Source organism: Penicillium chrysogenum (assembly GCF_028827035.1).
Source record: "Penicillium chrysogenum strain IBT 35668 chromosome Unknown utg000002l_segment0_segment0, whole genome shotgun sequence".
In the NCBI taxonomy this organism is placed as follows: Eukaryota; Fungi; Ascomycota; class Eurotiomycetes; order Eurotiales; family Aspergillaceae; genus Penicillium; species Penicillium chrysogenum.
Genome location: NW_026622750.1, coordinates 2,613,449 through 2,640,942, shown reverse-complemented (window position 1 = coordinate 2,640,942; position 27,494 = coordinate 2,613,449). Strand labels below are relative to the sequence as shown.

The window sequence follows — 27,494 nt, the reverse complement described above, 5'->3', positions numbered from 1 at the left end:
GTGTATCCAAGCTCTTTTCTTTTTGGCGCTATTCTCATGACCCTTCTGCATATTTCGTGTATCATTCACCCATGTTCACCCCGTAACTTGTTAATGGGGGCCCCAGTTTTGTCTTTCACCTCGCTCGGAATATGATATAATCTTTTCCTAGAATTTCTGCTATAATTTGGTGGTCTTGTAGATGTTTTGGTCTCTTTATTCCTATTTATGGGCTATGGCGGAGTTAAGCCGATGCTAACCCTCGACGACAGACAACACTCGTCCCCGCACAGGTACCTGCATTCGCATGCATGTTTGTACATATGCAGGTACCTGTAATGAAATTCCGAACTCAATCACATAAGAGGAAGAATGGGCCTACTAATCGAATTGGAATGGACGGTATCACGATTTCAAGCTTGTATGTATGTAAACCTAGGGAACTCTCTCAATATGAACAACTTGATGAAAGACGACCTAGTAAAGATAAATATGGATATCTGACAAGAATAGGGAAATAAGAGAAATAAAAGAAAATAAAAGAAAGCAGTCTAGAGTGTCCTGACCCGACCTTGGGAAACAGAATCGCGAAAATGATCAAGTCATCAACATCAACATCAAACTTATGCAGCAGTCACTTCAGCATTAGCCCCGAACAGCTTCTCCCGCCATTCTCCACAAACAGCTTCAAAGCCACTAACCACATCACCACAGACCTTACCCGCCTCTCGGTCTTTGAGTCGGCGGTCCCACTCACCGCGCTCGATCCACCGCGATCCCTCTTCGCGGCTCTCTTCTTCCCGTCGCATATCAGTGACGAGTTCTCGCGCAGAGCGTAACCGACGGGAAGCCGTTGAAGTCAATTGTCTCGACTCGTAGAGGGTATCGCTTAAGCCGCGAAGAGTATGTGTGATGTCCGCGGTTTGCGAAATGAGGGCTTGGAGGGAGGCCAGGGGATTGTGTGCGGAGGACTGAGGGGTTGTTGGTCGGGAGCCTTGCTGTTCGGGGAAGGGGTATGGAAGATTTGGCAATAAGCCTTCGTCGATAAGGGGCATGAGAGAGTCGATGGCATCTTCGGAAAGGAGGGGGAATGGAGAGAAGAGGAGTGGGTGGACGAGGGATTGGAGGGCGCGAGTTTGGTGGGTGAGATGTGATGTGATTGAGGAATGAGCAGTGATAAGTCTGCGATTAGATATTAGATATCGGGTGTGGAATGGGACTATACTTGGGTGAAGTTACCTCATGGCACTGTTCTCAATCCCGCTTTGCCCACCAAGATCTTTCAACGACTCAACCGTCCGCTGAATGACATGGTCATTTTCGCTTCCATTATTCTCTATACCTCGCCGAGCGAGACTTTCAATCTCAGCCATTTGGCTCTCCAACGCGGGTGATATATCCGCTTCCTCTAGATCCGAGTCGGGCCCGTAATCCGAGCCATCATATTGCGACTCCTGCCGCCGGTGCTGTCGCAAGTGATTTGCACGGTGTTTGTTTCTTGATGGATGGAGCGAATCTCTTTCTGGTGAGATGGAAGGCGACCGGGAGCGCACGTTGCGCATTGATTGCATATACATATCTTCTCCATCACTGTGACCCATCTGTTGTGATCCCGCGCGGCTAGCTTCCTGGCCTGACGCATATCCGTACCCATCTTCTTCTTCCCATGCATCGGCCAGTTCATCGGCCAGGTTTCCCAATCCTCCGCCGCCCGCATCAACGGCACCAGAGAAATCTCCGGATTCTCGGTGGGACCCACTCATGGCGTTGGAGTTATGGCGGGACGCGATGGGAGACGGTGGTGCAGATAATCGAGGTGTTCGCGGTGACAGGGGGCTTGCTAATGTAAAGGTATTTCCAGTTGTCCCGGGGGAGATGGGTGAATCCTCCGAGGCCGATGGGTAGCGGTGTGAGAGTTTCAGGGGAGACGGAGGGAGGGGCATTGGATCGTTTGGAGGCGTCACGCGGGACCCTCGCCTTGTTGGGAGCTTTATTGAAAAATTGAGAAATCTGATTAGGGCAATATAGCCAGAGAAGAGGAACAAGCGGTTGTAGTCCGGCTGCAGGCGAGGAACAGTTGTTGATTAGGGCGCCCAATTTGGATGTTCCGATAGCTCCGGATCCGAGTCAATGTTGTAGTATAGCGCAGTAGCGATGAAACAAAGACCAGGATAATACCAATTGATATATAACAATGTGAAAAACCTCAACTAAGGAATGACTGCATCACCAGGATGCAGGAGGGGTATAGCACCAACAACTCAACTTGAACCTTCACCGCCGACTGCTACTCGTCACCGCCCGGCAAAAGAAAAAGTATAAAAGTATCAAACCCCACATTATCATTCTCTTGATATATCGTCATACATCAAGATGACTTCTATTGAACGCATGTCCCCATTGGACCTGCTAGATCTTAATCTCACAAACCTTGACCCCCTCACTGAGAATTACGACCTTGGCTTCTACCTAAACTACCTGAACAAATGGCCCTCATTGTTCAGCACTGTGAAGGACCATGAGGCGGGCATTGTAGGTTATAGTATGTTTAATTCTAGCCCCAGCTTGGAACCTTCTCCTCAAACCTCAAGGAATAAAGCTGACCTATTTCTTTTAGTTATGGGCAAGCTCGAAGAGCAACACCCTGCAATGCGCCACTCCGAACACTACACTCCATGGCACGGACACATCACAGTCTTGACTGTTGCACCAGCCTGGCGCCGTCTCGGATTTGCACGCCGGTTGACCGAGCAGCTCGAGCGGGGATCGGACAGCAACGATGCCTGGTTTGTGGATCTCTACGTCCGCGCCGGAAATAAAGTTGCGTATGACATGTACAAAGGAATGGGGTGAGTGAATCAATATAGATCGTGAATGCTGTATTGGCCGCTGACATGTATATTTGCAGATACTCCGTCTTCCGGAGGGTGGTCAATTATTATAGCGACGACCCATCGGGGATGTCGGATACTGGGGAAGATGCATTCGATATGCGCAAGCCGTGCAGTCGAGATAAGAAGCTTGAGCACGTGAGAGAGAATGGTGAGAACTTCCCAGTTGGACCTGAGGATGTGATGTAAACCACAGTTCTTTCTGCGGTATTTGTTGAAGCAGCCATACATGGCTTTCTTTTCTATCTCTCTCTCGCCTTTTTCTTCGAGGGTTCTCATGGCGTGGAGGGCTTACGCGGGGCTGGGGTTTTGGTGGATAAGTATTTCTTGTACATAATCAGATATGTGATTATTGCCTTTTTCCCTCTATGTATATATGTGTAACATGAAGTGCGCCGTATCTCCCACTGACTGGACTGGATGTAAGCGAAATGAGTTGCCGGGAGGTAATGCAATGTGCAATATGAGGACGAGTTTAACAGTATTAGGAATTAGCTGAAACAAGGCTTGAACCTCTTGGGCAATGGGTATGTTTTGTAAGACATTTCAGCGCGCAGCGGCCAAGGCTCAAGCCTTGACATGGAACTTAAGACCGGAGCGCAGGAATCTGACGCAGCTCATAAGAACCGCAGAGGTAGTGAGGCAGCAAGCAGTGAAAAGCTGAACTCCAAGGAATTTGTGTGTATCGGCCAGGATTGCACCACCGATGGGGGTACCGATCAACAGGCCTATGGAAGTGATAGCAAAGACCATACCCAAGCGTGTGCCCAAGTCGCGCACGTCAGGAGTCATGCTCGCCATGACCACAGGCGGCAAAGACACAAATCCACCCGAGAAGAAGCCGTAGAAGACGGCCAGGATGATGATGCCAGGTACGGTGTGGACACGAATCCAGACAAAGGCCAGGATGGCAGTGATGGTCACGGCGGGTGTGAGCATATTCAAGGGGCCAACGTGGTCAGCGAGGAAGTTGGGCGCAATACGGCCAAAGGTTGAGGCGGCATTTAGCATCGAGAGTAGGTAGAATCCAAGGTTGGAGTCTACAATGCCTGTCTCTATTGCGTATGACTGCACATAGAAAAGGAAGTTGTAGAAGCCCAAGAAGCCAATGAACATGGCAATGGCGAAGGTAGTAAAGGCCGGCTCCTTTAGAGCAGACAACTGGTAGAGCTTGCGCTTCTCTTTCGGCTGGAAGCGCGAGCGCATAATGCTAATAGAAATGCAAATTGTGCCAAAGCAGACAAACCCAAGTGCTCGCGTAGCCCAGGCAAACCCGACCTTCTTCTGCAACTGATCGAACATGATGGGGTAGATCACACCACCAATACTGCTGCCACTGGCAGCCAAGCCGTTGGCTAGGCCTCTCTTGCGGCGGAAGTACTGTGGCAGGATGGCAACGGAGGGCACGAAAAGGCAGCCTGCTGCGACCCCGACGCAAATGCCCTGGGAAAGAATCAGTTGCCAGTATTTTGTGGCAAGACTGGTCATCATCAAACCAAAGGGCAGCAGGAATGCAGCGAAGACGATGAGGGATCGGAAGTAGCCAGCGTCAAACAGGGGACCTGTAATGACCCCAATCATCATCAGAAGGAAAGACTGCAGTGATCCAATCCAAGCAATGGTTGATGATGAAGTACCGACGAGTAACTCTCGCTCATAATAGGTTTGATAGGCACCCCATGTATTGATAATTCCCCTATTTCAACTTATCAGCAACAGGGTCTTTATCTGAAAAGAATATATGTATTCTTACCATGAATTGAAGAAGAGGAAGAATGAGCCCAAAGCCTGGAGCCATGTATGTAAGCCCGTATCGAACGTCAACTCGGACTCTTTGTCCGGAGGTTGTGATATATTGTTGGCATTTTCTTGAGTGGTCGGGGAATCAGCGAGGACTTTTTGCTCTATATCCAAGTTAGTTGACCCCATGTTGCCTCATGTATCGGTCAAACAGAAGTCCCTCACGGGCCAGCGTGTATAATATAGGAGTAAAGCCCAAAGGTTCTTAGCTGTGGATATAGAGTCAGGAAGGAAGCAATGGATACAATATAAACTTGAAATATTTTCCAAGAGAACCCTAAGCGGGGCCTCGGACATTCGGCCATTCGATAATATAAGGCATTGATACAATAGAATAACCAGACTTTTTCCTAGAATAGGGATATATAAGTTAGTGCAGTTCGATTTGAATATGTTCTCTCTACTTGAAATCTATTGAAATATCATAATTTACCCTTGTCTTGCCAATCTTTACGGAAATCGTCAATGTTCATGGACGGCAAATGGGTTGCCCAGATGCCGAGACTGGCCTAGTCACTACGGAGTAGATCCATAAGCTTAGTTGGAGACAGAGGGAATAACCGAATCAGCTTTTTACCGTGAATATCCGCTATCCGACATCAGTAGGATATGCATTACAGAGGACATAGAAGTGTCCGTATACATCCAAATGTCTCATCAAGTCAAGTGCATCCAAATGTGTCTTGATATATGAAGCATATAAAAAATCCGGTCATTGGATTCTCGACAGTTCTCCCGTGGCTTATATGCGCTATAATTGCTTCTTTTACAAAGCCAATGTATATGCAAAGAAGATAAACAAGTCAAATTATTTTTGGATATGTTTTTTGCCGTTCTAGATTCATGTACAAAGCCTAATTGGTGTCCATGTTTCATCAAGGACATCCAAGTCTCTTTTTTCGACGGTTTCCTCGAATCCCAGAACTCCAAACGCTATGCTGAAACCCAAAGAAAAGCAAAAGATGGGGAAAAAAAAGCCTCAGTAGAGAACGGTTGATACCGTTTTGACCACTACAACAGCTCCTCACATGTCCAATCCTCATACCTAAGTCGAACGTTAGATCTGGATCACCACTCAACCACTCATCGACAGGATATTGCTTACCATCCATCGGGCAGGTATCGGCGAATGATCAGGGGAATCTTCTTCTGGTTCAATTCCTTCATGGCGATCTGCAGGGGATCGGTTTCACCCTCGAGGTCGACAAGGACGGGTGCGTTCATACTATGCCAAATGTCAGCAAGCCCAAGCTAATGCATCATATGCGCAATTGCCGGTATCAAAAGCAACGTACCTGATCTGCAGGGCACGGGTACCGAGAACACGCGCGCGCTCGTACTTGGTCAAGTATGGGGTGGTAGTGCGCTGGTCATTGGGTACTTTCTTCTCGCGCGACTGCTCCATCACTTTTCCTGCGTATCCGGCATTGGGATCGCCAGAGACAACGACATTTTCGCCATTGGTGGTGGGGTATTCTTCTCCCTCAACCCCGTCTTCGCCCTCGAGGCCCTCTTGTTCCTCCGGCTCCTCATCAAACACATCCTCGCCGGGCTCGTAGTCGTAGCTGCGCATACCACATTGTTAGAAAATGGGTTTATACAAGTATGAGCAAACACATTGTGAAGCTGCCTGGAGGCAAAATGGGAAGCAAAGCTCCTTTGCGCCTCGACCCTGGGCAATTTGGTGAAGGGAGGTAGCTTACGTCTCTTCGACGTCGTCGTCGTGGCCGTAGTCAGACATAATGACAGTTAAACCTGTAAAGGAGCGAGGTATTTGTAGGTCGAAGCGAGCGATGACAGACCCAGAGGTATGAGAGACAACTCGGGGGGTTCGAGGTGGGATTTGATGCTAAAAATCCTGGGAGCGGAAAAACTTCCTCTGTGTTGACCGTCACCGCCTTTCCGGCAAAAATAAATTTATTAGTTTGGCATTCACTCCCGAACTTCCTCGAGCCTTGAGGTCCTTTTCCTTTCTCAATTGTCCCTTTCAGGGCTTCTCATGATGGCCATGAAACGAAAGGCCTCATCGGAGGGTGTTGCCACCCCCAAAAGACACCAGAAGCAGAATGTCCTGGACAATTCCGGCAAGTTTACGTCCCCAAGATAACATCACGATAAAGTGATCTAATCACTGACGATCTCACAGACATGATCTATGAGGAGACTCACTCCGATGCTGAGTACTCGGCTCCTGCTACTCCGAGCTCAATGAGCGAAGACATGGACGAATCTCCGGCGACCCCATTCTCGGCCATCTCTTCCCGACAGATATTACCATCCGAGCGCAAAATGCTACCTTGCCCATTCGAGGGGTGCGATAAGTCCTACAATCGTCCGGCTCGACTCCAGGAACATATCCGGTCACACAACAACGAAAGAATATTCAAGTGTGAGGACTGCGACAAGGCATTCTTACGCGCTTCCCACCTTCAACATCATATCAAGAGTATCCATACAGGTGTTCGAGACTTCGTGTGCGACTACCCAGGTTGTGGGAAGAGCTTTGTGAACGGGTCACGGCTTCGCCGTCACACCGCTACGCATGACGGTGATGACAAGTACCGCTGTACCGAGTACCCACCTTGCGAGGAGACATTCCGGAAGCACTCGACACTACAGCAGCATGTCATGCTTGTCCACTTGAACCAGAAGCCATTTCCATGTAAATACGTGGATCCAAAAACCAAGGAGAAATGCAACATGGCCTTCGACAAACCTGGTAATCTACGGACCCACCGGAGCAGGGTCCATTCCGAGAAGCGATTCACTTGCGCAGAATGTGCCGAAAAGATGGATGCTCAATCGTCAGATATGGCCGACGACAATACAACACAGGATGTATCATTCCCCACATACGCCAGTTTACAAAGCCACATTCGAATTGTTCACCCACCCGCATGTCCCGAGTGTCCATTAGTCTGTTCCACAGCACGAGGGCTACGGCGCCACATCGAGATAGCCCACGGGGACGTCACTCTGGAAGAACGAAAGATCTTCCCCTGCACTCACCCCGGCTGCGACCGCAGCTTCACCAAGCAAGGCAACCTAAACGTCCACAAACGCACAGTCCACGAAGGCCAAAGACAGTTCGTCTGCGGCGAGACCGATCTCTCAAGCAACGACAAAGTGGAGGGGTGGGATGGCGTCGGCTGCGGCAAACGCTACGGCAACAACTCGACACTCATAGAACACATCCGCTGCACACACCTGGGATATCCGAGCGCCAGACAACGACGTAACGAAAAAAAGGCGGCCAAAAAGCCGCAGAATTCCGTTTCCACTCTTTCCGCTCTCACAGGCCAAGGCTACGCCGAGGAAACAGGACGGCAGATCGCTTGCTTTTACCCGGAGTCGTGCCCGCATCGTTTCCACCGCAACTACGATTTGTGGGTACATATGACTACCAAACACAGCTGCACCGAAGACGAGGTGCAAAGCCTCTTCATGCAGCGCGCGTTGCTTACCGACGAAACCGCCCCCGGCGTCAACTCGCTGGGTATCTACGGTCTTGGATATGATCAGGATGGTGGGTCTTACTACGCGGCAGGAGACCACTCCTCGGATGTGGCTTTCGGCTCACAGTCGAACGATTCGTCTTATCTCCCTAGTCAGCCGGGGTTGGATTCTGATTATCTGATGCAATATTGATTCTTTGATTTCTGCGATACCCTGGCCGTAATCAGGCGGCATTGGTTGACCCTGTCAATTCTTATCATGCGATGGAACAAAGATGAAGCGCATTTCTACGATGTTATGATTATGTATGTAGCGTTCTTGATGCGTACCCAGGGACTTTTCTTCCCTCGACAGCATGCTGACCTCATGTATGTTTGACTTGACAAGTTTAATCCACGAAGGACCAGCTTCAAAATGGATTCAAATTTAATATTGATCATCTATGTAGCCCCGTATGCACCAGAGGATAGGCCTGTAGACCAAAAGGGTGCCCTTGTCTTATTATAACCGGCGCTTCCCTACTTTGATCTCACCCTTGTAGAACAACCTGGTTGCCAATGGCTGCATGAGATAGTGGATTTAGCTTGGTTACGTATCACGGTAGGATATCTTGAATAAATCTGCATGTGTCCTAGATAAGTCGGGCTTCTTTCTAGCTCTTGATGCAACATACACTATATGAATAGATGGCGTCTCCCATTTCCATCCATTTGTATTCGACCGTCTTTCTCTCTTTTCGGTATCTCCTCCTTGCTATTTCTCCTTTGGACTCTCATTCTCCACTGCAGAAATCGGCCAGGTGGCCATCCGAGTACTCGCTGTTGAACCCCATGAACTGTGCCAGCCAACCACCCTCATACGCGCCAACCCACAACCCCTCCTTCAACATATCAACCAACCCCCACGGGATATGTCTGGCATGATCCTAGAAAGGTGGGGACCTAAGCGCAAGCACCCGGCCATCGCCCTTCTCCCCCCATACGAGAGTCTGCAGGGGGTAGTCCAGGCAATAGCGTTATCGTCCCTACACCAAAGCGAGCGACACATCATCAACTGCTGCTCCGCCCAGCAGTTCCGCGCATGCTGACTCCGGATTTCTTCGGGGTAGAGCTCGTGCGCCTCGATCTCGCTTTCTAGACAGGGAAACAGCGGCGGCAATTCGACAGAGTCCCAGAGGAACGACGACAAGCCAGTTATATGCTTGCACAACTCCACTTGCACGGCGTTGGCTACGTCGACGCCGTAGATGGTAAAGCGCCGGACGATGTCACAGAACAGGTGGACTGCTGGGAAGCCGCGGGCGAGAGCTAGCCATTGGCTGATCCGTATGAGTACGATCGTGATTTGGTCGTCGTAGTGTTCGAGGTCGATGATGCATGCGAGCTCGATACCTTGCTGGGTTGAAATCAGGGCGGCTGGGGGCTGGGAGTTCTCTGGTGGCAGGAATCCAAGGATTTCAGCGGCCTTCGGATCGTTGTCAATGATAAATTGTTTTGCGGCCAGGGCGTTCCTGTCATACTGCTCTTCGACGGGCGGCCAGCGGTCCCAGTAGAGTGTTCCTTTGCAGGCCTGGAGGCGGTATTCTCTGAGCCGTTTTGTTTCCTTTTGTTGTTCATCCCAGTCTGGGCGGGGGTCATAGATCGTGTCTAGAGAGGTTTAGAAAGTCAGTTCATTTGCAGGAAATGAATGGTGTATTTGCAAACAGTTCTTGCGGCGATTCCACGCGGTTTCAGAGAGATCCTTCTTGAAATCTGCAATCAATTCCTTTGAGGCCAGGAAGCCATTGTCCATCTCCAGAGCACTCTCAACTCGGTCGGTGATCCAGTAAATTGGCTTGGATGTATCGCGTAGAGGTTCCACTAAGTTTCTGAGCATTTGCAACTCGCGAGAGAATAAGAATTCGTCGCTTTTCCTACACCATTCGCCGTCCTGGGACGATGGAAGCTGAGGTGCGAAGGTGGCACCGCACTTGAGGTTCTTTGGCTCGCGATTGAAGTTTCGAATTTGGTTTGCAAATAGTGCCCTGTGTCGGTTTTGTTGGAAATATTCGGGGATATTGTCCAGGGATTGCTGAAGTTTAACCACTGCCTCAAATGGACCAAACAGCGAGTAAAGGAGATGCGCGAAGGATCCAGGGAGAGTGTTGGTTTGCCAACTAGGAAGATAGGAAGCTATCATATCTGGTATATTGTTTAGGTTGAAGCCGATCACGAAATATGAGACTTCTTCCCGCAACATGTCGAGTATTACCATCATGCTCAGCTCTCCGATGCAGGCGTCCTGACATCTGCTCTTCGAGCAAAAGCCCAGGCGCCCTGTAGGTGGCCGAAGGGGGTGAGACCGGTGCATGATTCGGATGGAGATCCAATGCAGCGAGAATATGTGGTAGGTCTGCATAATCGCTAGGCTGAGCTGACCTTCGTAGAATTGTGTTTCTGCGCATCTCGATCGATGTTCGTGGGCTCGAAGGGATGCAAAGGTCTCACTTCTGCTTCCAGATTGGTACCTCTAGAACAGTATTCAGGAATCAGAGAGAGAGAGTAACCATAGGAACTGACTGTGCAGGGGTGAAAATGGGCGTGAGAAGTCAATGCTGGTTGAACCAAAGCCTAGTGGCTACAGCTAGCCAAGTTGGAAGCCAGAGGGAAACGAGAGGATGAGAGGGACCAGTGAAGGATCTCAGACGCTTATAGCCTCATTTAGGTGTAGGGGAGAAGACATACTGCGTGATCGTCTTTCCCTTGCCACTGGTCACACGAACGCAGTGGACAACTCAACAGCCAATGGAAAGAACGATTGAGATGGTTGATTGGCGAGGCAGGTTGAAATTGTCTGGGAAAGTGAGAAAGAAGTCCATGTGATGGTGCGAGGTAAGGGCGATGATGAAAGCTATCAGGAAAGCGCGAATGTACTCCCAAAGTCCCAAAGTTATGTCGTTTAAACTGATCATTGCAACAAACACTGTTTGCTGTTTGGCTTTTATATAGGTTATGGATCACAGTGTCCTCGAGGCCATTATAGATAGAATGTGACAAGGTTATTCTCATGTAGCCAGTCATATCAACCAATAAGGAAGGTAATCTTGTCGAAAGCTTCCACATAATGGCCAGTCCTAAGATTTGGGCTTTGATCGAAGCAGCTGGAAACTTCCAGGTTGGATCTCTGTATGTATACATATATATTATCAGTATTATACAGTGAGGCCTGGTTCTTTCAGTGTTAGGGACGCGCTCCCAGAGATAGAGGATGGTGAACTTTTTATAGTCTTCCAAGGTTGTCCTAGGAAAAATGCACAAAACTAACAAACCCAGCAGTGCATGAATGCTCCAAATATTTTCATAGAGTGCCTCGTAACAATCTGGGCAGGTACCTAGGGATATATGATCATACAAAAAAGGAAAAGTGTCTTGAACCTTGAGATAACCTTATTTCCCGAACAGGTATAGGCGGGAGATATAACCGTGGATGTCGTATATAGAGCGGGGACCTCTGGAAAAGATGAAATGCCTGGAATTACCTAGGTACATCTCGAGATGCCACATGGCCGATCTACATTATTTTAAAGTACCTATGACGCGTTCGGTCAGATCTCCATGGAGCCACCCTGATCCTATGCTGCAGGCCAGAAAATCCTGGATCCATTGATCTATGCCAAGACTGCGTATAATACCTGGCATCGTACGGAGTACGAAGTACTCCGTATTCCAGTACTGAGGTATTATAATTATTATCCACCATAACTATAGGCAAAGTAATACAATTGGCCCCGTTGTGCCAAGGATTCTCTGAGCAACGATGGCTAGACTGCCCTAATGCAGGAGTGAAAAGGCCCGTGTGCGAAGTCCCATGAACTACATCCTCCCGGAAATATGTAGAAACGGGGAAGAAGAGTATTATTTACCAACATAAACTGTGTTTCGATAATGTATGTGGACCTAAACAGGGTACAGGTACAGCGGTGAATGGGTCATTACGCGTGTTCAGATCAGATTATCTGTGGAGTAGAAAGGCCAAGGCAACGTATGAGAGTCGGATTTAAAGTGGCAATGGAACTGCAGAACTTGCCAAGCCAAGTTCACCCTCCATTTTTAGAATTTTTAGAGTGGGAATTAAAGTCTTGGCCACGGGGGTTCTTATAGAGTTAAGGGGAAATGAGAAAGGGGATATTTAGTATCAGGGGAATATAAGATATCTTATATATTGTACTTCATAAGGAGCACGGAGTACGGAGGACAACATACAATAGCTAACTATATTTATCCATGCATACTAGTCTACTTATAGTCTTGTCTCTCAGAGGACCCGGGATGACGCCAATCAGAACCCTTTGAAGGTCTCAGTTGAAAGATAAATGCATCGCAGAAATTGGCTTGGCTTTGGCTTTTTCAAGTGTCCGAGAATAATAAGAGGATGTACACTATTATTGGGTGTAGCGTGGAATTGTTTAGTTGTCGCCTCCGACTTGCCCAGATGACCCACCGTAGTTCTGCTCTCTTTCTGTCTTTCTCTCTTTCTGTCTTTCTGTCTTTCCATGTCTATCTCTTCTTCTCAATATTATTCCAATTTTTTCCCTCTCTAACTCACTCGTTTGTCTCTGAATTATAAGAAAGAATCGTTAATCCTGGTGATTAGCGAAAGACGCAGCTTGTAACGTCATCTTCCTTGGCAGAGAAGCTCGATTTCCCTAAACTCCGAAACCACTCGCTCTCTTCATTCTTATTCTTCCAGGCTCACCCTCGTGGGGCTTTCATGGATTGAATCTTCCTCACCTAATTTGGTTCAGGCGCAGTCGCTATTTGACAGTCTCTCGTTCAGCGCAATCGACCTGCCTCGGACAGTTTCCTTCTAAATCCCACCACGTCCCCGGTCTCTCTCCTTACTTTCAAGACGTTTCACAGTCTCACTCACTGAGGGGTACTACTCAAAAGCCTACTGAGGTTCTTGTCTGTCGCATCACGTTCCGACGTCATGGGTCGTTCGCGTGGTAAGTCGATCCTCTCCGGATATGCCGGGAAGTGCACTAGAGCCCGTTATTGACTCTCCCTTGCATTTTACTAGTTCGCTCGTTCATATCCAGTTTTGGGGGGTCAAGGAACAGTGGTTCTGCCAAAGAAAGTAAAAGGTCATCGAGCGTTACGCCAATCACCAAAGTGACTCCGTCCGATACACCACCGCAGTGGCAAACCCCTCCCGATACACCATCTCCTCCGACCGAATCATCCCCTGTTAGCTCTGGACCAAGATGCGGAAATGGCTCGCGACCGGCATCCATGATCTTCTCACGCAACCCGCCTCTGATGCAGCAGGCGGACGATACCCCTCCGGAGCTGTCGCCAATCTTTTCATTCCTCAATATCCACACGAACAAGGTCTATCAGGAAGGATACTTTCTGAAACTGAATGATCTGGACACTTGTAAGCGATTCCCTCGCCCCTTTGCGGGGAAAGAATGTCTAACACGTGCCAGACGGACGCCCTTGTACTGATCGGCAATGGGTGGAATGTTATGCACAGCTGGTCGGAACAGTTCTTTCACTATGGGATGGCGCTGCGCTGGACGCAGCAGGTGGAGAAGATGTCCCGGCGACCTTTATCAATTTGGCTGATGCCTCTCTTAAGATGGTAAGCCTTAACCTGCCAGAACCGTCAGACATGAACTCATCAGTTACTCGCAGATCGAGACTCTTCCGATCCAAAATGGAGCTATACAGCCATTGAAGAACGTACTCAGCCTTTCTTCCGCGGGCAAGAATCGATATCTGCTGCACTTCAATTCTTTCAACTCACTGACCCAATGGACTGCGGCTATTCGACTCTCGATGTTCGAGCACACGTCTTTGTACGAAGCTTACACCGGTTCTTTGATTGCAGCGAAAGGAAAAGATCTCAACGGAATCAACTCTATCCTGGCACCCACCAAATTCAAGTACGAAGATTGGGCGCGTGTGCGATTTGGAGCCGGAACCCCGTGGAGACGGTGCTGGTTTGTGATCTGCCCGCCGGACGAAAAGGAACTCCAAAAAGCGCGGAAAGTCACGAAGAAATCGGCGTACGACCGCCTGTCAATGCCGGTTACTGGCAACATCAAGTTTTACGAGACGAAGAAGACGAAAAAGGCGATTCCCATTGCAACGGTTACCCAGGTCTACTCGGCATATGCGATTTACCCACAATCTAAGGCTCTAATCGATGCATCCACCCTGGTGAAGTTGGAGGGACGGATTACCACCCATTCGCCTGATTCTTCCTCGGAAGGACTTGTTTTTGTCATGCCGGAGCCGCATGCTGCGGTTTCGGGATTCGAGATGATGCTGCGCTTCCTTTTCCCGACATTCGACACTTTCAATCTCTATGGCCGTCCTACTCGCCTGGTGGCGGACACTAATCACATTAAGAGCATCATGTTCGCCTTCCCCAAGGAGCGTCGCTATGGCTATCTTGACGTACTGGACATTGCCAGTCTCCTTCAAACCCCGGGAAGCCAAGAATGGAGCGAGGCTCAGTGGAGGAAACAGCTCAAAGAGGCAACACAGCGCCGGATTTCGTCTGGCAGGAGCAGAACCAATAGCGTGAACAGCGTGAGACCTCGTTATCGCTCCATGTCTGGCCGGCTTAGTGATTTCCCTATGGACTCTACTCGCCGCCAGTTTTCTGGTATCGACAACAAGCCTGAAATTAACAATTCTACCGAGGCTGTTATTCACGAAGTCCCCCAGAACGAAGGCTCACCCGCGGTGTATCACAACCGCGTGGTTTCTGATACCACGGGCTTCAACGCTGGGTCTCGGCCAGGCCGTGGGTCTTTAATTGAGAGCTCTCCTTCTCCAGATCTGACACACCGTGGGGTTCCAGCGGTCGCTCCTATCGCCGAGAGCGCCAGCTCCGGAAGCGAACCTAATCTCGACCGTCTCCAAGGCCCGTCAGTTGAAGATCAGCTCCCCCCACGCACTCCACCCGCTCCTGTTGAAAACCCCCCCCGCATTTTCGCATGGACCCAAAGAGATGCCCACCAACCGACCAGAGGCTTCTTCGGAGCAGAGGTTGGCAAACAACCGGATGTCTCACGCAACACTTTCCCAACTAACATCGGTCGGAACTATGGGACTGGGTGCGGCAGCCGCCGGTGCTGCATGGAAAAGCCACCCGACACAGCCCACAGACTACGAACAGCCCCATGACAGGAGCTTCGACCGAGCCTATGCTCCTGGCCCCGTTGTGTCCACAAACTCTCTTGCAACTTCATCAAGTGATGAGGACATTGGTCTTGCACTCCCGGTTCGACCTCCTCCAGTTCCGGAGCATCGCCCGAACACACCTAGTAGTGGCAGCCCGCATCGGTTTTCTCCCCAGAAGTACTCCCCGCAACGGATGCAAATTCATTCCGACAAATCTGTACGACGCAAGCCACTCCCCCAGCAAAAGCTTTTCGGGACAGAGCCGCAGTCACCAGGCGAACCGAGTTATGACGATCTTCGCCATACCCTTGATGAAGATGCGCTGAATAAAATTGCTCCTCATCTTCCATCCCCAGTCTCATCTACTGGAAAAAGAAATGGAAATGAAGACGAGAGCATTTACGATGATGCGTCGACGGTTTCGCCTGACTATGCTAGCACTCACGGTTCCGTCTACAGCAAGAAATCCGTCGCGTCCACCAGACCTAGAATGGGTGTCATGAAGACTGTGGGAGTCCCAGCGGCCAAGGATTATGTCATTGGCGATGCTCGTTATGCTATGGATAAGGCCCCAACTTCGAACCCGGACATTCCTGCTGTTGACTTCGGCCCAACTATGACCTATTTGCCGACTACCGGGCGCCCAACCACATCAGACACCCTGAGAAAATCAACGCACCAACGCAATGATTCGTCGGGAACCAAATTTACGGTCCCTACCCAAGCGCTCGACCAGGCTAATGCCCGGCCTTCCAGCCGAGAGGAATATCGACGGAGCATGCTGTGGCAGCCTGGAATGGCTTCCGGTCGCCCTGTCACTCCAGGAGGTCTCACCCCGGAACAGTACGTGCAGCAACGGGCGGCTCCCAGTCCTCCGATGCAGCTTCACAATCGCACCCCTTCCAATCCCATGTCAGTGCAACGCCCGGTGTCTGGCGACTGGACACATTATGCCCGTACCAATTCGCCCATGAGCCCTCAGCGAGATCCTAACTATCGGCCTTCGTCTCGTGGTGCCCAGGGTATGCTTAACTACAATGATGCTTCAGCCAATCTTTCCGCTCGTGAACAGGAGCATGTCGCCCGCATGACCGGCTCTTCATTCTTCAACATGTCGAATGACAACCGGAAACCGCAGGCTCCTGTCAACCCTATGGGCCTTGTCTCGCACATCGATGCTCGGGAACGCGAGAAGCGTGAAATGAAGGAGGGAATGTCGAATCAGGCGGTTCAGCAGGCCATTGTGCACCGTCAGCAGCACATGATGCAGCAGCAACAGTACGCGCCTCAGCAGTTCTCGCCGCCGTTCTCACCTCAGCCGATGCAGCCCCAACAGGCTGGGTCTGTGTATCCGTCTCAAGACGGTCACCACGAGTCCATGTACAACATTCCAGGCGCCAGCCACACATGGGATGCCCTAAACCAGACGAATCGCCCCGACCAGCCTCGTCGGTCATCCTGGTACGGACAGCTTGCGCAGGCTTCCCAAACACCGCCCAGTTATCAACAAAGCCAGTACGGCCAAGAACCGAGGTACTACAGCTATGCTAAATAGACTGGTTCCTTTCCTCATCTCTGCCTCGCTCTATCTCTCACCTATCCTTATGCCACTACCTCATCTTTCCTTTCAGTCCTTCGACTCCTCATTCCTTGCATATCATTACCAGCCAATCTTTACTATGTTCAACCCGCCATTCCTGCGTACCTATCAATCTTTGCACCTGGCTTTCAATCCTTTCCCCTTGCAGCGCAGTTCTTCTTGCATTTTGCAACATCGCTCATTATCATTTCGTTTATCTCTCATTGCTTCTTTGCATCACGCATCCAACCGGAGTTCCAGACGGGCGTGGTGGGATCGTCCCTGGTTTTTTTTTTTTTTTTTGCGAGTCCCTTGCTTACCTATGAGTATGTTCGGGTCCTTGCCTTTTATTCTCTTTATTAAACATGTTTGTTTCAGACTCGTGGAAATATGTGGCCTGTATGTACACGGTATAGATTGACCTTGGATATTCAACCAGGCGATTGCTGTTTGTCTACTCCATATGTATTCCTTTTTCCTTGAGTAAAGAATTCGTAGTAGCAAAGCGGTATATACATTGTAGACAGGGGAAATGAGGACGAGAAATCTACTGCATTCAATCTATAGAAAGCGTCTTATAGAAGGTCTGGAGCAAGCAAAGAATATCTTGGTAACCAAGTAATGCACCAGGTCGCTTGATGAACTTCGCGCACACTAAGCAATCCCTGGTGTATCTGCAAGGCGGAAAATATATTTCGTAGCGCTTGCTTTTCCGGCTTTCAAGTCTCTTAACGCCTCTTCGACACCTTCTAGGCCGCGTGGCCTAACTTCGAAAGGATGACCCGAGAAACTGCGATTGCTCAATGCTCTTGTAAAATACCGAGAGAAAATGAAACCAAGTACCTCGTTATTCTCAAACTCCGGTTGTTTGTGCACCGATCCAACCGAAGTGATCGATTTGTTCGCAGGCGAGACGTCTAGATCATTAGGCAGCGTGAAATCAATCTGTCCACCGGGGGCGACCGAATTCTTTAAGACTTCTGCGCTTTGCGGAATGATAACAGCATCGAGTGCATGCTCCACCTTGGAGTGACCGGCCCTTTCGAGACTGTCTCTGATCTGCTTGACCGTTGTCTCTACACCTTCGCGATAGTCGATGACGACATCTCCTTTGCTTGAATCGCGCAAGCCCTCAACATACTGCGATCCTTTGCCTGCAATGGCGATGATAGGGTGGATATTGCTGTTACATGCCAACTTGATTGCGAAAGAGCCGACAGCTGTGCTTGCACCATAGATGATGAATGGGGTCGGTTCCGTCGCAGGTGCCCAAGGGGGTGGGAAGCGATGGTGCGCGTATAAGGAAACAGCAGCAGTCAAGGCAGCGAGTGGGATGGTGGCGGCTTCTATTCGTTTTGGTTAGATCCGTGACCTAGGAATATTGGTATTCGACGCACCTTCGAATGAAGTGTGTGTTGGCAAATGGAAAGTTGTATGACTCCACGCAATTGCGTACTCGGCATACGAGCCACCAGACGTACACATTTCGTGAAAGGCTGCAACGCGATCACCCGGCTTTAGACATTGTGAGCTTAGGCGATATAAGATGCAAGCGAAAGTAGGCGTCTCACTTTGAATTCGACTACGTTGGATCCGACTTTCTCAACTACTCCGGCAATGTCGTCTCCCTGGTTCAGCCCTTTCTTGGCCTTGAGCATCATCTCCAGCTTGCTATTCCCAGAAGCTGCGATATCTGGGACCTTCCAGTCCTTTGGGTTCGACCCGGACACGACCACTTTGATGAGCACTTGGTCATCGTTCGGCTCGGGGATTGGACTATCCACGAACTTCACAGTCGGTCCTACTAAATTGATGACCTCTTTCATGTTTCTGGTTACCGCAGGGCTGGAGTTAAGGAGGACAAATGGAATAGAAATGCAGACGGATGTATCAAGTTCGATTCGGCATATACATGCCCAGGTGATGCCTTGATTATAAATCGACATCTATGCTCTTGACTACCCAGTGGAATAGATACCACCTATTCGCCATGCCATCACTTGTCAATGCATAATCAAGTGGCAAGTGGAGGACTAATTGTGGGATACCGATGGGGAGCCGGTGGGGAGCCGGTGGAAGGGGAGAGCTCAGAGAATTGCTATCTCCAATGGGAGTACATATCTATAAGGTATGTTATATGTAGTTTATGAAGGCAATAAGCGAGTTACGAAATCGAAGGTGTTTCTAACCTTACATCTCATTTCATTTTCCTATAGCCGGTACTTAGATTGCAATCTCAGGGACAGAACATCTGGGAGCTTCCTCTGATTAAACCCAAATGAACAGGATGACACAGAATCAGGAGAAAAGTGATGGACATGTTCCAAAATGGCAATTAAAAAAGTTCTTTTCAAATGTTCCTGAGAAAGCGAAGGTTAACAGACGCCCAAAATTGTTTACAACTAGAATATGGGGACCCTATCCCTAACTATGCCCCAGCATCTACCGCTCGCGCTAGTCTATCCATTTTCGTTTGCTGGCAAGCCGTAGCCATAGATTTAATGATGATGATAACCGGCTTGAGCTCGACTCGTTCCTTAATGACCATCTCGACGTAATCGCTAATCCAGCCTATGGATACGAGATCCTCCTCGAGATTGGCGTGGTCAGGATTTCCAATGACATCCAAACAAAGGATAAAAAATGGGATGAACTGGTGGAATAATATGAGACTGTTCAAACAATTAATCAATTGCGCAAGCGAGGAAAAGTAAGTTGCATGTTTGACACACCTGACGCCCCAAAACGCATGCGCCGAGGATGCAAGGAGAGATTGGAAGGTTTTCACAGATTTTCTGGATATCTCCACAGCTTGGCATGGTAGGATGTGACTCTGGTTGCATTTTTTGGATTGATAGAGAACGATGAGCATTTTGTAAGTGCTGAGTAGTACGTCGACGCAGAACCACATATCGACGTGATTTGTAGCCATTTGAAGAAGGCCCTCCTTTGAAGTGATAGATTAGCAATGAAGATCCCATAACTCTTTCTTTCAAGTTAGTGTGAAGACGTACCGCATCCCAATCCGATAATATTAGCTGAACCTCGTCGATAAAACTGTCAATTGTCGCATCATGGGAGACGGGATCAGGATCTTTCCCTTCGTCAACCCAATCAAGATATTTCATCACAATGAGTGCCAATCGCATAGACGCGATGAAATGAATCTGAATGAAGCGGGACGATTCGTGGTCGATGCCGTTGATAGTTGGGTCGGGGAAATTGACTTTCCACGATCCTGCCGGGATGAGGGTTGGTTTTCCGAAACACATGCGAAAAAGACAATCCGTTCGCAAAATGTGCCAGAATTCGAACCGTTTTCGATTCCGCTCTACTTCCGCCTGGTGTGGGAGAGATCCCGGCTCTGTGGAAAGTTGGTTATCTCCTTCGGAAGGTGTCTCATCTACGGAGAAATATCCTAGGGCTTTGGATATCCTGCATGCTTGGGCGAGGGCTTTCCAGGATAAATCGATATTGCAGCATTCGAGAAACAATGACATCTGCTGAATTTGTTAGTTCATTGGGTGTAACATTGAAAAGTATCTGGTTTTCTTACCAGCGTTAATGCTGCGAAGAAGTCGGCTGGGGTGTCTTTGACATTTTTCAGCCAGTCTTCGCTGAGAGAAACGCATTTCTGGTATAGAATACGGATCAAGGTGCCTCTTCTTGGGAGCGCCTCTGGCTTTGTGACCATGCCTTGAAGAAGAACGGTGTAATAGATGATTTGGCAGGTACAATCTAGTTGAACATGGGGTATTTTGAGCAGATCCGGAATTGAAGCGAGAAATGATTTTTCGAGAGGAATCTTGAAGCCTTCGAAATGGGAGAAGCTGTAGTAGTCTGGATTGGACGTTAGCGAATGAATAACCAAGCGCGGGGCAGATGTGTTTACAGTCTATAAGCTGTTGTGCTAGGTCCTTTGGAATGGACAGCTCTTCTGGTGGCTCCGCAGGCTGTGTATCTTGCATGAAATGAATTTCCGACATGGCGGACGTGATGGCACAAAGCCATTGTTCATTTTCGAGAAAGCATGATTCAATTTGTTGCAGGTGGCAGAAGACACTAGAGAGAAGCATAGATCGACTGCCTTCATCCTTGATACGATTGACGATATCACAGATCCCGGGTGGGACTATTGTGGTCGGGATTTCTGGCAGTGTTGTATTTCGCGTGTTCTCTGATTCGACAGAAGAGATAGACATGGAATCGACCTCATTATCTTGATTTCCTGCAAAAGTATCCAAGCCACAATGCTCCTCTAGGCGTTTGAGGCGCTTGAGAACACCGAGAAGAGCACCCTTCTCAGAAATGTCGATCCTATGATAGTCTTAATTAAAATTTGGAGGGATGTAGTAATGGTCCATGGCTGGGCAAATGTACCCTTGTTTCTTGGTTCGTGGCTTTCGTGGCAAGTAAGCACACTCAGCTCCTGTGGCTTCACACCTATCACATCTCGGCGTAACTCGATTGCAGCGAATCTAGAAGATTGTTATTGTGGCTGAACAGTCAAGATGGACATTACTGCCAAGGACTCTATACCTTCTTCGACTGACAACGACCACACTAGGATAGCCTCAAAGTCAAAATTCGATCGAGTCACGTGTGAACATAATATTTTCTCACCGAAATAGCTGCTAATGCACGCCCAGTACTCATCATTGTTCGTGGTGGCACTGCTAACTACTGTTAGCTTGGTATGGGATGTTGCGGGAAAGTGAAAAGGCCGAAAGTCCGGAGGAACTTGAATCTGGGGCCTCGGCTCTGATTGGTTGCAGGGCTCTCGTGTTAAGTGGGTCTGGACTCTCAGTAGCCCCGAAGTCCCGTACGCTAGTCCGGATTAGGTCATAACCTAACTCCATTTAGAAACCGCCTCGCTTTATGACTCCTGAAGGGTCCCAAAGTAGGCATCTCTCATCTCTTTGATCCATTTTGGTCCACGTTGATGACGGCCTGAGATTTCTTGGCCTATCACAAGGAGCAATTTTAAAACGCAGTCGCCTAGTCTGGAAATTTCCGTATTTCCTGTCAAATGATCTACAGGCAATGTACGTTGACGAGAGCCGCGTGGCTGTCTTTGAATATAAACCCAAAGGAGTGCTCTTCCTAGGATGAGCTCTGTTCTCTGCTACCATCAAGGTTGTTCTCCAAAGGATGGGTCTCTCTTCAGGTTCTCCCCAAGGAGCTGTGACCGAGACAAGGTCTGTGACACGAGAGTCATGTTCTCCATATTTGACGGATGACCGACAGCCCAATGTTGTCGAAGTCGACCAGGATCCCAGGCGGGATCCTGATGCCAAAGATGTGAAAGAGCAATATCCGTCCCTTAGCGGTTATTTCGTATGTGTCAAGTGACCGAGGCAATATTTCGTCGCGATATATCGCTAATAACACACAGAGGATTCTTTCCTACCTGACCACCAAAGATCGCGCGGTCTTGATAGTCGCTCTCATATGCTCCATGGCCTCAGGTGTCGTAAGTTGACTATGCTTCGGGAGTTCAATTGCAAAGTACAAATAAAGTTACTAATCGGTCGCCAGCCATTGCCTATCATGAATATCGTTTTTGGTGAGCTGGTAGGTAGCTTCAGCGATTACTTTCTTCCCGATTCAACAACGACCGAAAGCGAATTCAAAGCTTCCATTAGTCGACTGAGGTAAGCGCAGAATCACAGTTGTCATCATTGTAACATGGGGCTAATTGTGAAAGTCTCTACATAGTCTACCTCTTCATCGCGAAGTTCGTCTTGACATACTTTTCAATGGTATGCTAGGATACCCCAAGTGAAACTGCGGTACTTCCTCCAAAGCTAACCCACTCAAATCCAACCACAGTACTGCTTTCGTGTTACCAGCCTTCGAGTTTCAGCGGCTTTACGACTTGAATACATGGCCTCGCTCTTCGCCCAACCTTTGAGTAAACTGGACCAAGTATCAGTCGGCACAGTCGTCAATGCTATCACAACTTCCTCCAACTCCATTCAGCAAAGCATCTCCGACAAACTGGCAATTTTGTTCCAATCCCTCGCCCTTTTAATTGCCGCATACATCATAGCCTTCAAGTATTCGTGGGCCCTGACCCTTGCTACCAGCTCAGCTATACTCTTCATTCTGATCGTATGCTGTCTGACGTTGCCCGCGATTTACAAAATCCAGCAAAAGGTAGACAAAGCAGATGAAAAACACTCGGCAATCGCGGCCGAAGTTTTTGGTTCCATTCGAACAGTCATCTCACTGGGTGCCGAGGCACCGTTGGCCACAAGATATCGTCAATGGGTCGAAGAGTCTCGGAAAAGAGGAATGAGCTTGTCGGTTATTATGGGGCTTCAGTTTGGTCTTATCTTCTTTGCCATGTACGCGAGCTATGCGTTGGCGTTCTGGCTGGGGTTGAGACTGTTTCAGCAGGGCCATATACCGAACATTAACACAGTCATAACGTATGTTTTCTCCCTCCAGCGCTGTCTTGCCGCTACTCACAAATCTGTTCCAGGGTATTCTTTTCGGTGATGATTGCAGTCAGCGTACTAGGCAGTATCGCATCGCCATTAATGATGGTTTCCAAAGCGGCTAGTGCAGCGGCTTCCTTTTTCGAGATAATCGATTCGGAAAGAATTGCTTCTGGCGGAGACCGCGATGCAGCTGCCCTCGGCTCAGGGGACATAGTCTTCGAGGATGTGCAGTTTTCGTACCCTTCTAGACCGGATACCCAAATTCTCATGGGTCTCAACGCGCGGTTTGAGAGAGGAAAGACAACAGCAATAGTTGGCCCGTCAGGATCAGGTAAAAGTACTATCGTCGCACTCACAGAGAGATGGTATTCCCCAGAACAAGGAAGCATTTCAGTGGGCCAGCGCAATATTGAGCAGCTGGATCTCAAGTGGTGGAGATCTAACATCGGGCTTGTGCAACAAGAGCCGTTCTTATTTAATGACACGATTTTCAAGAACGTCTCTTTCGGACTAGTCGGTACCAAATGGGAAGATGAGCCTGACTCGGTGAAAGCCGGATTAGTGGAAAATGCGTGCAAAGAAGCATTTGCCGATGAGTTCATCGATCGGCTGCCCAAGGTATGTAAGCTGCTCACTTTCCATCTTCGTTGCTAAAATTCTCTAGGGATATGAGACAGTTGTGGGTGAGAACGGCACGAAGTTAAGCGGAGGTCAGAAACAGCGCTTGGCTATAGCGCGAAGTATCATCAAAGAGCCTACTATTCTCGTTCTGGACGAGGCCACTAGTGCGATTGATGTTCGGGGAGAGAAGATAGTTCAAGCAGCCCTCGATCGCGTCTCTAGGAACCGAACTACGCTTGTGATTGCTCACCGATTATCCACCGTTCGACGAGCTGATCGGATCATTGTTCTTCGCGACGGCCTGGAAATTGAAGAAGGGACTCACGATGAGCTTCTTGCAGTGGAGGACGGCCTTTATCGGGGCCTGGTCAATGCACAGAAACTTGAAATCGCTGCAGATGATGAAGATGGTACAGTTGAGACCGTAGAATCTTTCAAAGAGGAGCTTGAACACTATGCGACTGCATGTGCCGAAGACTCGCAAGAGGAGGCAAAGAAGATTAAAAAGCGAGGCTTCTTCACCAGCGTGGGACTTTTGATGTATGAGTCTCGTACTCATTGGCCATTCTTCCTACTAGCACTACTCGGCATTTTGGGTGCTGCCTGTAAGCAGGCTCACCCGAACGCTTTTGATCCTGGCTAACAATAATCAGCCGCGTACCCTTTACAGAGTTGGATTTTTGCAAAGCTTATCGATGTGTTCAGCTTTAGAGACCAGAAATTGACGGATGCCGCCAATTTTTGGTCTCTGTGGTTCTTTGTCTTGTCTCTTGGAATTGCCGCCTGTTATTCAGCGGTTGGCTTCGCAGCCAACAGACTCGCAATTGTCAGTGGATATCATACGAATCATATAATGGATCTAACAGTATTATAGGAAATGTCTTCCACTTGCCGGACGGAATATTTTGAAAACATTCTGGAAAAACCAGTTCCATTTTATGATCTGAACGACAATGCCTCCGGCTCGCTCGTTTCGCGCCTGGCAACCGATCCCAAGCAGATCCATGATCTGATCGGGGTGAATGGTGTTTTCCCAGTCATCTCACTCTGCAGCATGATTGGTTGCATCGCCATTGCCTTTTCTTTTGGGTGGAAATTAAGTCTCGTGGCTACGTTTGCTGCTCTTCCCTTCGTTTTCCTTGCTGCGTTTATGCGCATACGTTATGAGCTGGAGTTTGATTCGATGAATGCTGCTGTTTACTCCGGCAGCTCCCAGTTCGCAGCGGAAGCTATCGAGGCATTTCGCACCGTTTCAGCATTGACAATGGAGGATTCCATTTTGAAAAGATACTCGAACCTTCTGCAAGAGCAGCAAAAGAAAGCTTTTCGCAAAGCATGGCTCGCTACTCTAGTGTTTGCCTTCTCTGATAGCGTGGAGCTTTGTGCTATGGCGCTTACCTTTTGGTACGGTGGTCAGCTGCTAGCGTCTAGAGAGTATGAGCCGGTTTCCTTCTTTGTTGTGTATATGTCTATCATTCTCGGCGGACAACAAGCGGGCCAATTCTTCAGCTACGGACCTAATATCGCCCAGGGCACTGCTGCAGCGAACAGAATGCTCGACTTCCGTCCAGATTTGAGCCATTCCGAAAAGGACTCTGAAAAGCTCAAGATCAATACAGCTACTCGGTTTGGGGCTCATATCGAATTCCAAAAGGTTGCCTTCAAGTATGCTTCACAGGAGAACCCATTGTTCACCGACCTCGATGTCACCATTGGAAGTGGCCAGTTCGTTGCATTTGTCGGCGCCTCGGGCTGCGGGAAAACGACCATTATCTCAATGCTCGAGCGATTTTACGATCCTTACAAAGGGAATATTTTCCTCAACAGCGAAAATATAACTTCGATAGATACAACCTCATACCGTCGATCCTTGTCACTGGTAGCGCAAGAGCCACGGCTTTTCGAGGGCACAATTCGAGACAACATTACACTTGGCCTCGACCCATCAGAATACACCGACGAAGAGTTGCTTCAGGCATGTACTGATGCCGAGATCCACAACTTCATTACATCCCTGCCTGAGGGATACTCCACAGATCTAGGCATAAAAGCACAGACAGCATTGAGTGGTGGACAGCGCCAGAGACTTTGCATAGCGCGTGCATTGTTACGAAAACCTACCTTGTTGCTTCTAGACGAGGCAACATCCAGTCTCGACTCGCAGTCTGAAAAGGTTGTCCAGGGTGCCCTTGAACGTCTAGCGGCACGGAGGAGTATGACGATTGTCGCAGTTGCGCACAGACTAGCAACTATCCAGAAAGCGGATATTATTTTCGTTTTTGGAGAAAGTCAGAATGGAAATGGGTCTAAGATCGTCGAAAGGGGGTCACATCAGGAATTACTCCGCAATAAGGGGATGTACTGGCAAATGGTAAGTGAAAACCCTCACTTTCTGATTACCATTTTCTAACGCTCGAAACCTTAGTGCCAAGCAAATGGACTAGATAGGTGAAGTCAATCAAATGTCCTCGACTCATGTTTCTCCATATTCCAACCTCTCGACTCTTCTATCTCGACTCCTTCATTTCACCTATCCTCTCTCAGCTTCTCTATTATCTGCATTATCATTTTTAAATAAGAAAATATATAGATGGATGACAGATGGTATCGAAGGGAGGTTAATGTGACAGCATAGTAATTCACAGGTCCGCCGTTTACAGTAAAAACAGGAACAGGCATTTCAGTAGCAGAATCTTTCTCCAACTATTTTCTCACTCAGAGTCCACAACTTATCCACGTTGGAAGCGTCAGAGGCGTATTCCAAGACCTCTCGCGGATTGCAGTCATCTAGAAATGACCCTGATCGATCTGCGTGTGCGTGAACTTGTAAGCAAATTTACCACCCACTTCACGGATAATATTAGTTACCGTCAAGCGCAGGGTCCAGGGCCGCAACAATAGTAGTTGCGCAGCCCTGCTCGATGTTTTTTTCCTTCGGCATCTCCAGCTTTTTGCTTTCCAACATAGGTCCCACAGTTGGCCATGCTTCTGAGTCTACTCCGGACGTTAGACCCGTTGCCCGTATGACTCCAGGGTGCAATGAATAGGATTTGATTCCCTTCTTTTCCAGCTTCCTGGCCAATGCAGTGGCAAACAAGATGTTTTTTCTAGTAAGGGGACCAAGTAAATAACTTGTGAGCAAAAGGAAGGTACCCTGCACCCATCAGATTAGCCAAGATTCAATATTGTGAACTTCGAATCAGTTTCTTGTGACTGATAATTCACCTTTGCTATGTCAACGTCCAGGTAGCTTAGAGATGCCGGTTGGAACTTCACCAAGACCTCTTTTTCACCGACTTGGGGAATTGAGGCTTCTGTGTGACTGTGTAACTCATGCCCTTGATGTGCTTGTCCGGATGAACGATAGTCCATTGCATCATATTGGAAGCGGCCATTATCGCGAAGTCGTTTGCTGTTTTATCTGTAATATAACGCTCAAGTACTGTCAGCGGGAATTGGGATTGGATACTGAGGGAAGGAGTCCTTGCTTCTTTGATACATCTTCGTGCGTCCTAGAACGTCACATACTACGTGTGGATGTCTATAG

General features: G+C 48.7%; 11 protein-coding genes across 11 annotated transcripts; 4 read left to right on the top strand and 7 right to left on the bottom strand.

The window, feature by feature from the left end:
- Positions 1-602: 602 nt before the first annotated feature.
- On the bottom strand, positions 603-1,922 carry N7489_004562 (uncharacterized protein; the record flags this gene model as incomplete). Its single annotated transcript, XM_056710314.1, has 2 exons — positions 603-1,161; positions 1,219-1,922. The coding sequence occupies 2 exons, from the start codon at positions 1,920-1,922 to the stop codon at positions 603-605; spliced, it is 1,263 nt and encodes a 420-aa protein (XP_056568735.1).
- Positions 1,923-2,352: 430 nt separating this feature from the next.
- On the top strand, positions 2,353-3,059 carry N7489_004561 (peptide alpha-N-acetyltransferase complex B subunit NAT3; the record flags this gene model as incomplete). The annotated part of the gene is made up of 3 exons (XM_056710313.1): positions 2,353-2,521; positions 2,597-2,828; positions 2,888-3,059. 3 exons carry the CDS (start codon positions 2,353-2,355, stop codon positions 3,057-3,059), a joined length of 573 nt encoding a protein of 190 aa, XP_056568734.1.
- A 378-nt stretch (positions 3,060-3,437) lies between these two features.
- N7489_004560 (MCT family MFS transporter) lies at positions 3,438-4,799 on the bottom strand (the record flags this gene model as incomplete). The annotated part of the gene is made up of 2 exons (XM_056710312.1): positions 3,438-4,566; positions 4,624-4,799. The coding sequence occupies 2 exons, from the start codon at positions 4,797-4,799 to the stop codon at positions 3,438-3,440; spliced, it is 1,305 nt and encodes a 434-aa protein (XP_056568733.1).
- An 882-nt stretch (positions 4,800-5,681) lies between these two features.
- On the bottom strand, positions 5,682-6,411 carry N7489_004559 (DNA-directed RNA polymerase core subunit RPO26; the record flags this gene model as incomplete). The annotated part of the gene is made up of 4 exons (XM_056710311.1): positions 5,682-5,715; positions 5,776-5,895; positions 5,966-6,235; positions 6,374-6,411. 4 exons carry the CDS (start codon positions 6,409-6,411, stop codon positions 5,682-5,684), a joined length of 462 nt encoding a protein of 153 aa, XP_056568732.1.
- A 407-nt stretch (positions 6,412-6,818) lies between these two features.
- N7489_004558 (C2H2-type zinc finger protein) lies at positions 6,819-8,318 on the top strand (the record flags this gene model as incomplete). Its single annotated transcript, XM_056710310.1, has 1 exon — positions 6,819-8,318. The coding sequence occupies one exon, from the start codon at positions 6,819-6,821 to the stop codon at positions 8,316-8,318; it is 1,500 nt and encodes a 499-aa protein (XP_056568731.1).
- A 580-nt stretch (positions 8,319-8,898) lies between these two features.
- N7489_004557 (uncharacterized protein) lies at positions 8,899-10,364 on the bottom strand (the record flags this gene model as incomplete). The annotated part of the gene is made up of 3 exons (XM_056710309.1): positions 8,899-9,040; positions 9,109-9,772; positions 9,830-10,364. 3 exons carry the CDS (start codon positions 10,362-10,364, stop codon positions 8,899-8,901), a joined length of 1,341 nt encoding a protein of 446 aa, XP_056568730.1.
- Positions 10,365-13,094: 2,730 nt separating this feature from the next.
- On the top strand, positions 13,095-16,856 carry N7489_004556 (uncharacterized protein; the record flags this gene model as incomplete). Its single annotated transcript, XM_056710308.1, is given in 5 exon segments — positions 13,095-13,110; positions 13,185-13,541; positions 13,594-13,748; positions 13,802-15,045; positions 15,062-16,856. 5 exon segments carry the CDS (start codon positions 13,095-13,097, stop codon positions 16,854-16,856), a joined length of 3,567 nt encoding a protein of 1,188 aa, XP_056568729.1.
- A 678-nt stretch (positions 16,857-17,534) lies between these two features.
- On the bottom strand, positions 17,535-18,706 carry N7489_004555 (uncharacterized protein; the record flags this gene model as incomplete). The annotated part of the gene is made up of 3 exons (XM_056710307.1): positions 17,535-18,226; positions 18,278-18,395; positions 18,452-18,706. 3 exons carry the CDS (start codon positions 18,704-18,706, stop codon positions 17,535-17,537), a joined length of 1,065 nt encoding a protein of 354 aa, XP_056568728.1.
- A 602-nt stretch (positions 18,707-19,308) lies between these two features.
- N7489_004554 (transcription factor domain-containing protein) lies at positions 19,309-21,539 on the bottom strand (the record flags this gene model as incomplete). The annotated part of the gene is made up of 7 exons (XM_056710306.1): positions 19,309-19,552; positions 19,613-19,827; positions 19,895-20,383; positions 20,437-20,720; positions 20,773-21,197; positions 21,261-21,358; positions 21,504-21,539. The coding sequence occupies 7 exons, from the start codon at positions 21,537-21,539 to the stop codon at positions 19,309-19,311; spliced, it is 1,791 nt and encodes a 596-aa protein (XP_056568727.1).
- A 492-nt stretch (positions 21,540-22,031) lies between these two features.
- Positions 22,032-26,399, top strand: N7489_004553 (ABC transporter permease/ATP-binding protein; the record flags this gene model as incomplete). Its single annotated transcript, XM_056710305.1, has 10 exons — positions 22,032-22,217; positions 22,276-22,353; positions 22,419-22,534; positions 22,588-22,642; positions 22,713-23,314; positions 23,368-23,944; positions 23,991-24,552; positions 24,601-24,773; positions 24,822-26,318; positions 26,373-26,399. The coding sequence occupies 10 exons, from the start codon at positions 22,032-22,034 to the stop codon at positions 26,397-26,399; spliced, it is 3,873 nt and encodes a 1,290-aa protein (XP_056568726.1).
- A 408-nt stretch (positions 26,400-26,807) lies between these two features.
- On the bottom strand, positions 26,808-27,342 carry N7489_004552 (uncharacterized protein; the record flags this gene model as incomplete). The annotated part of the gene is made up of 2 exons (XM_056710304.1): positions 26,808-27,054; positions 27,245-27,342. 2 exons carry the CDS (start codon positions 27,340-27,342, stop codon positions 26,808-26,810), a joined length of 345 nt encoding a protein of 114 aa, XP_056568725.1.
- Positions 27,343-27,494: the final 152 nt, after the last annotated feature.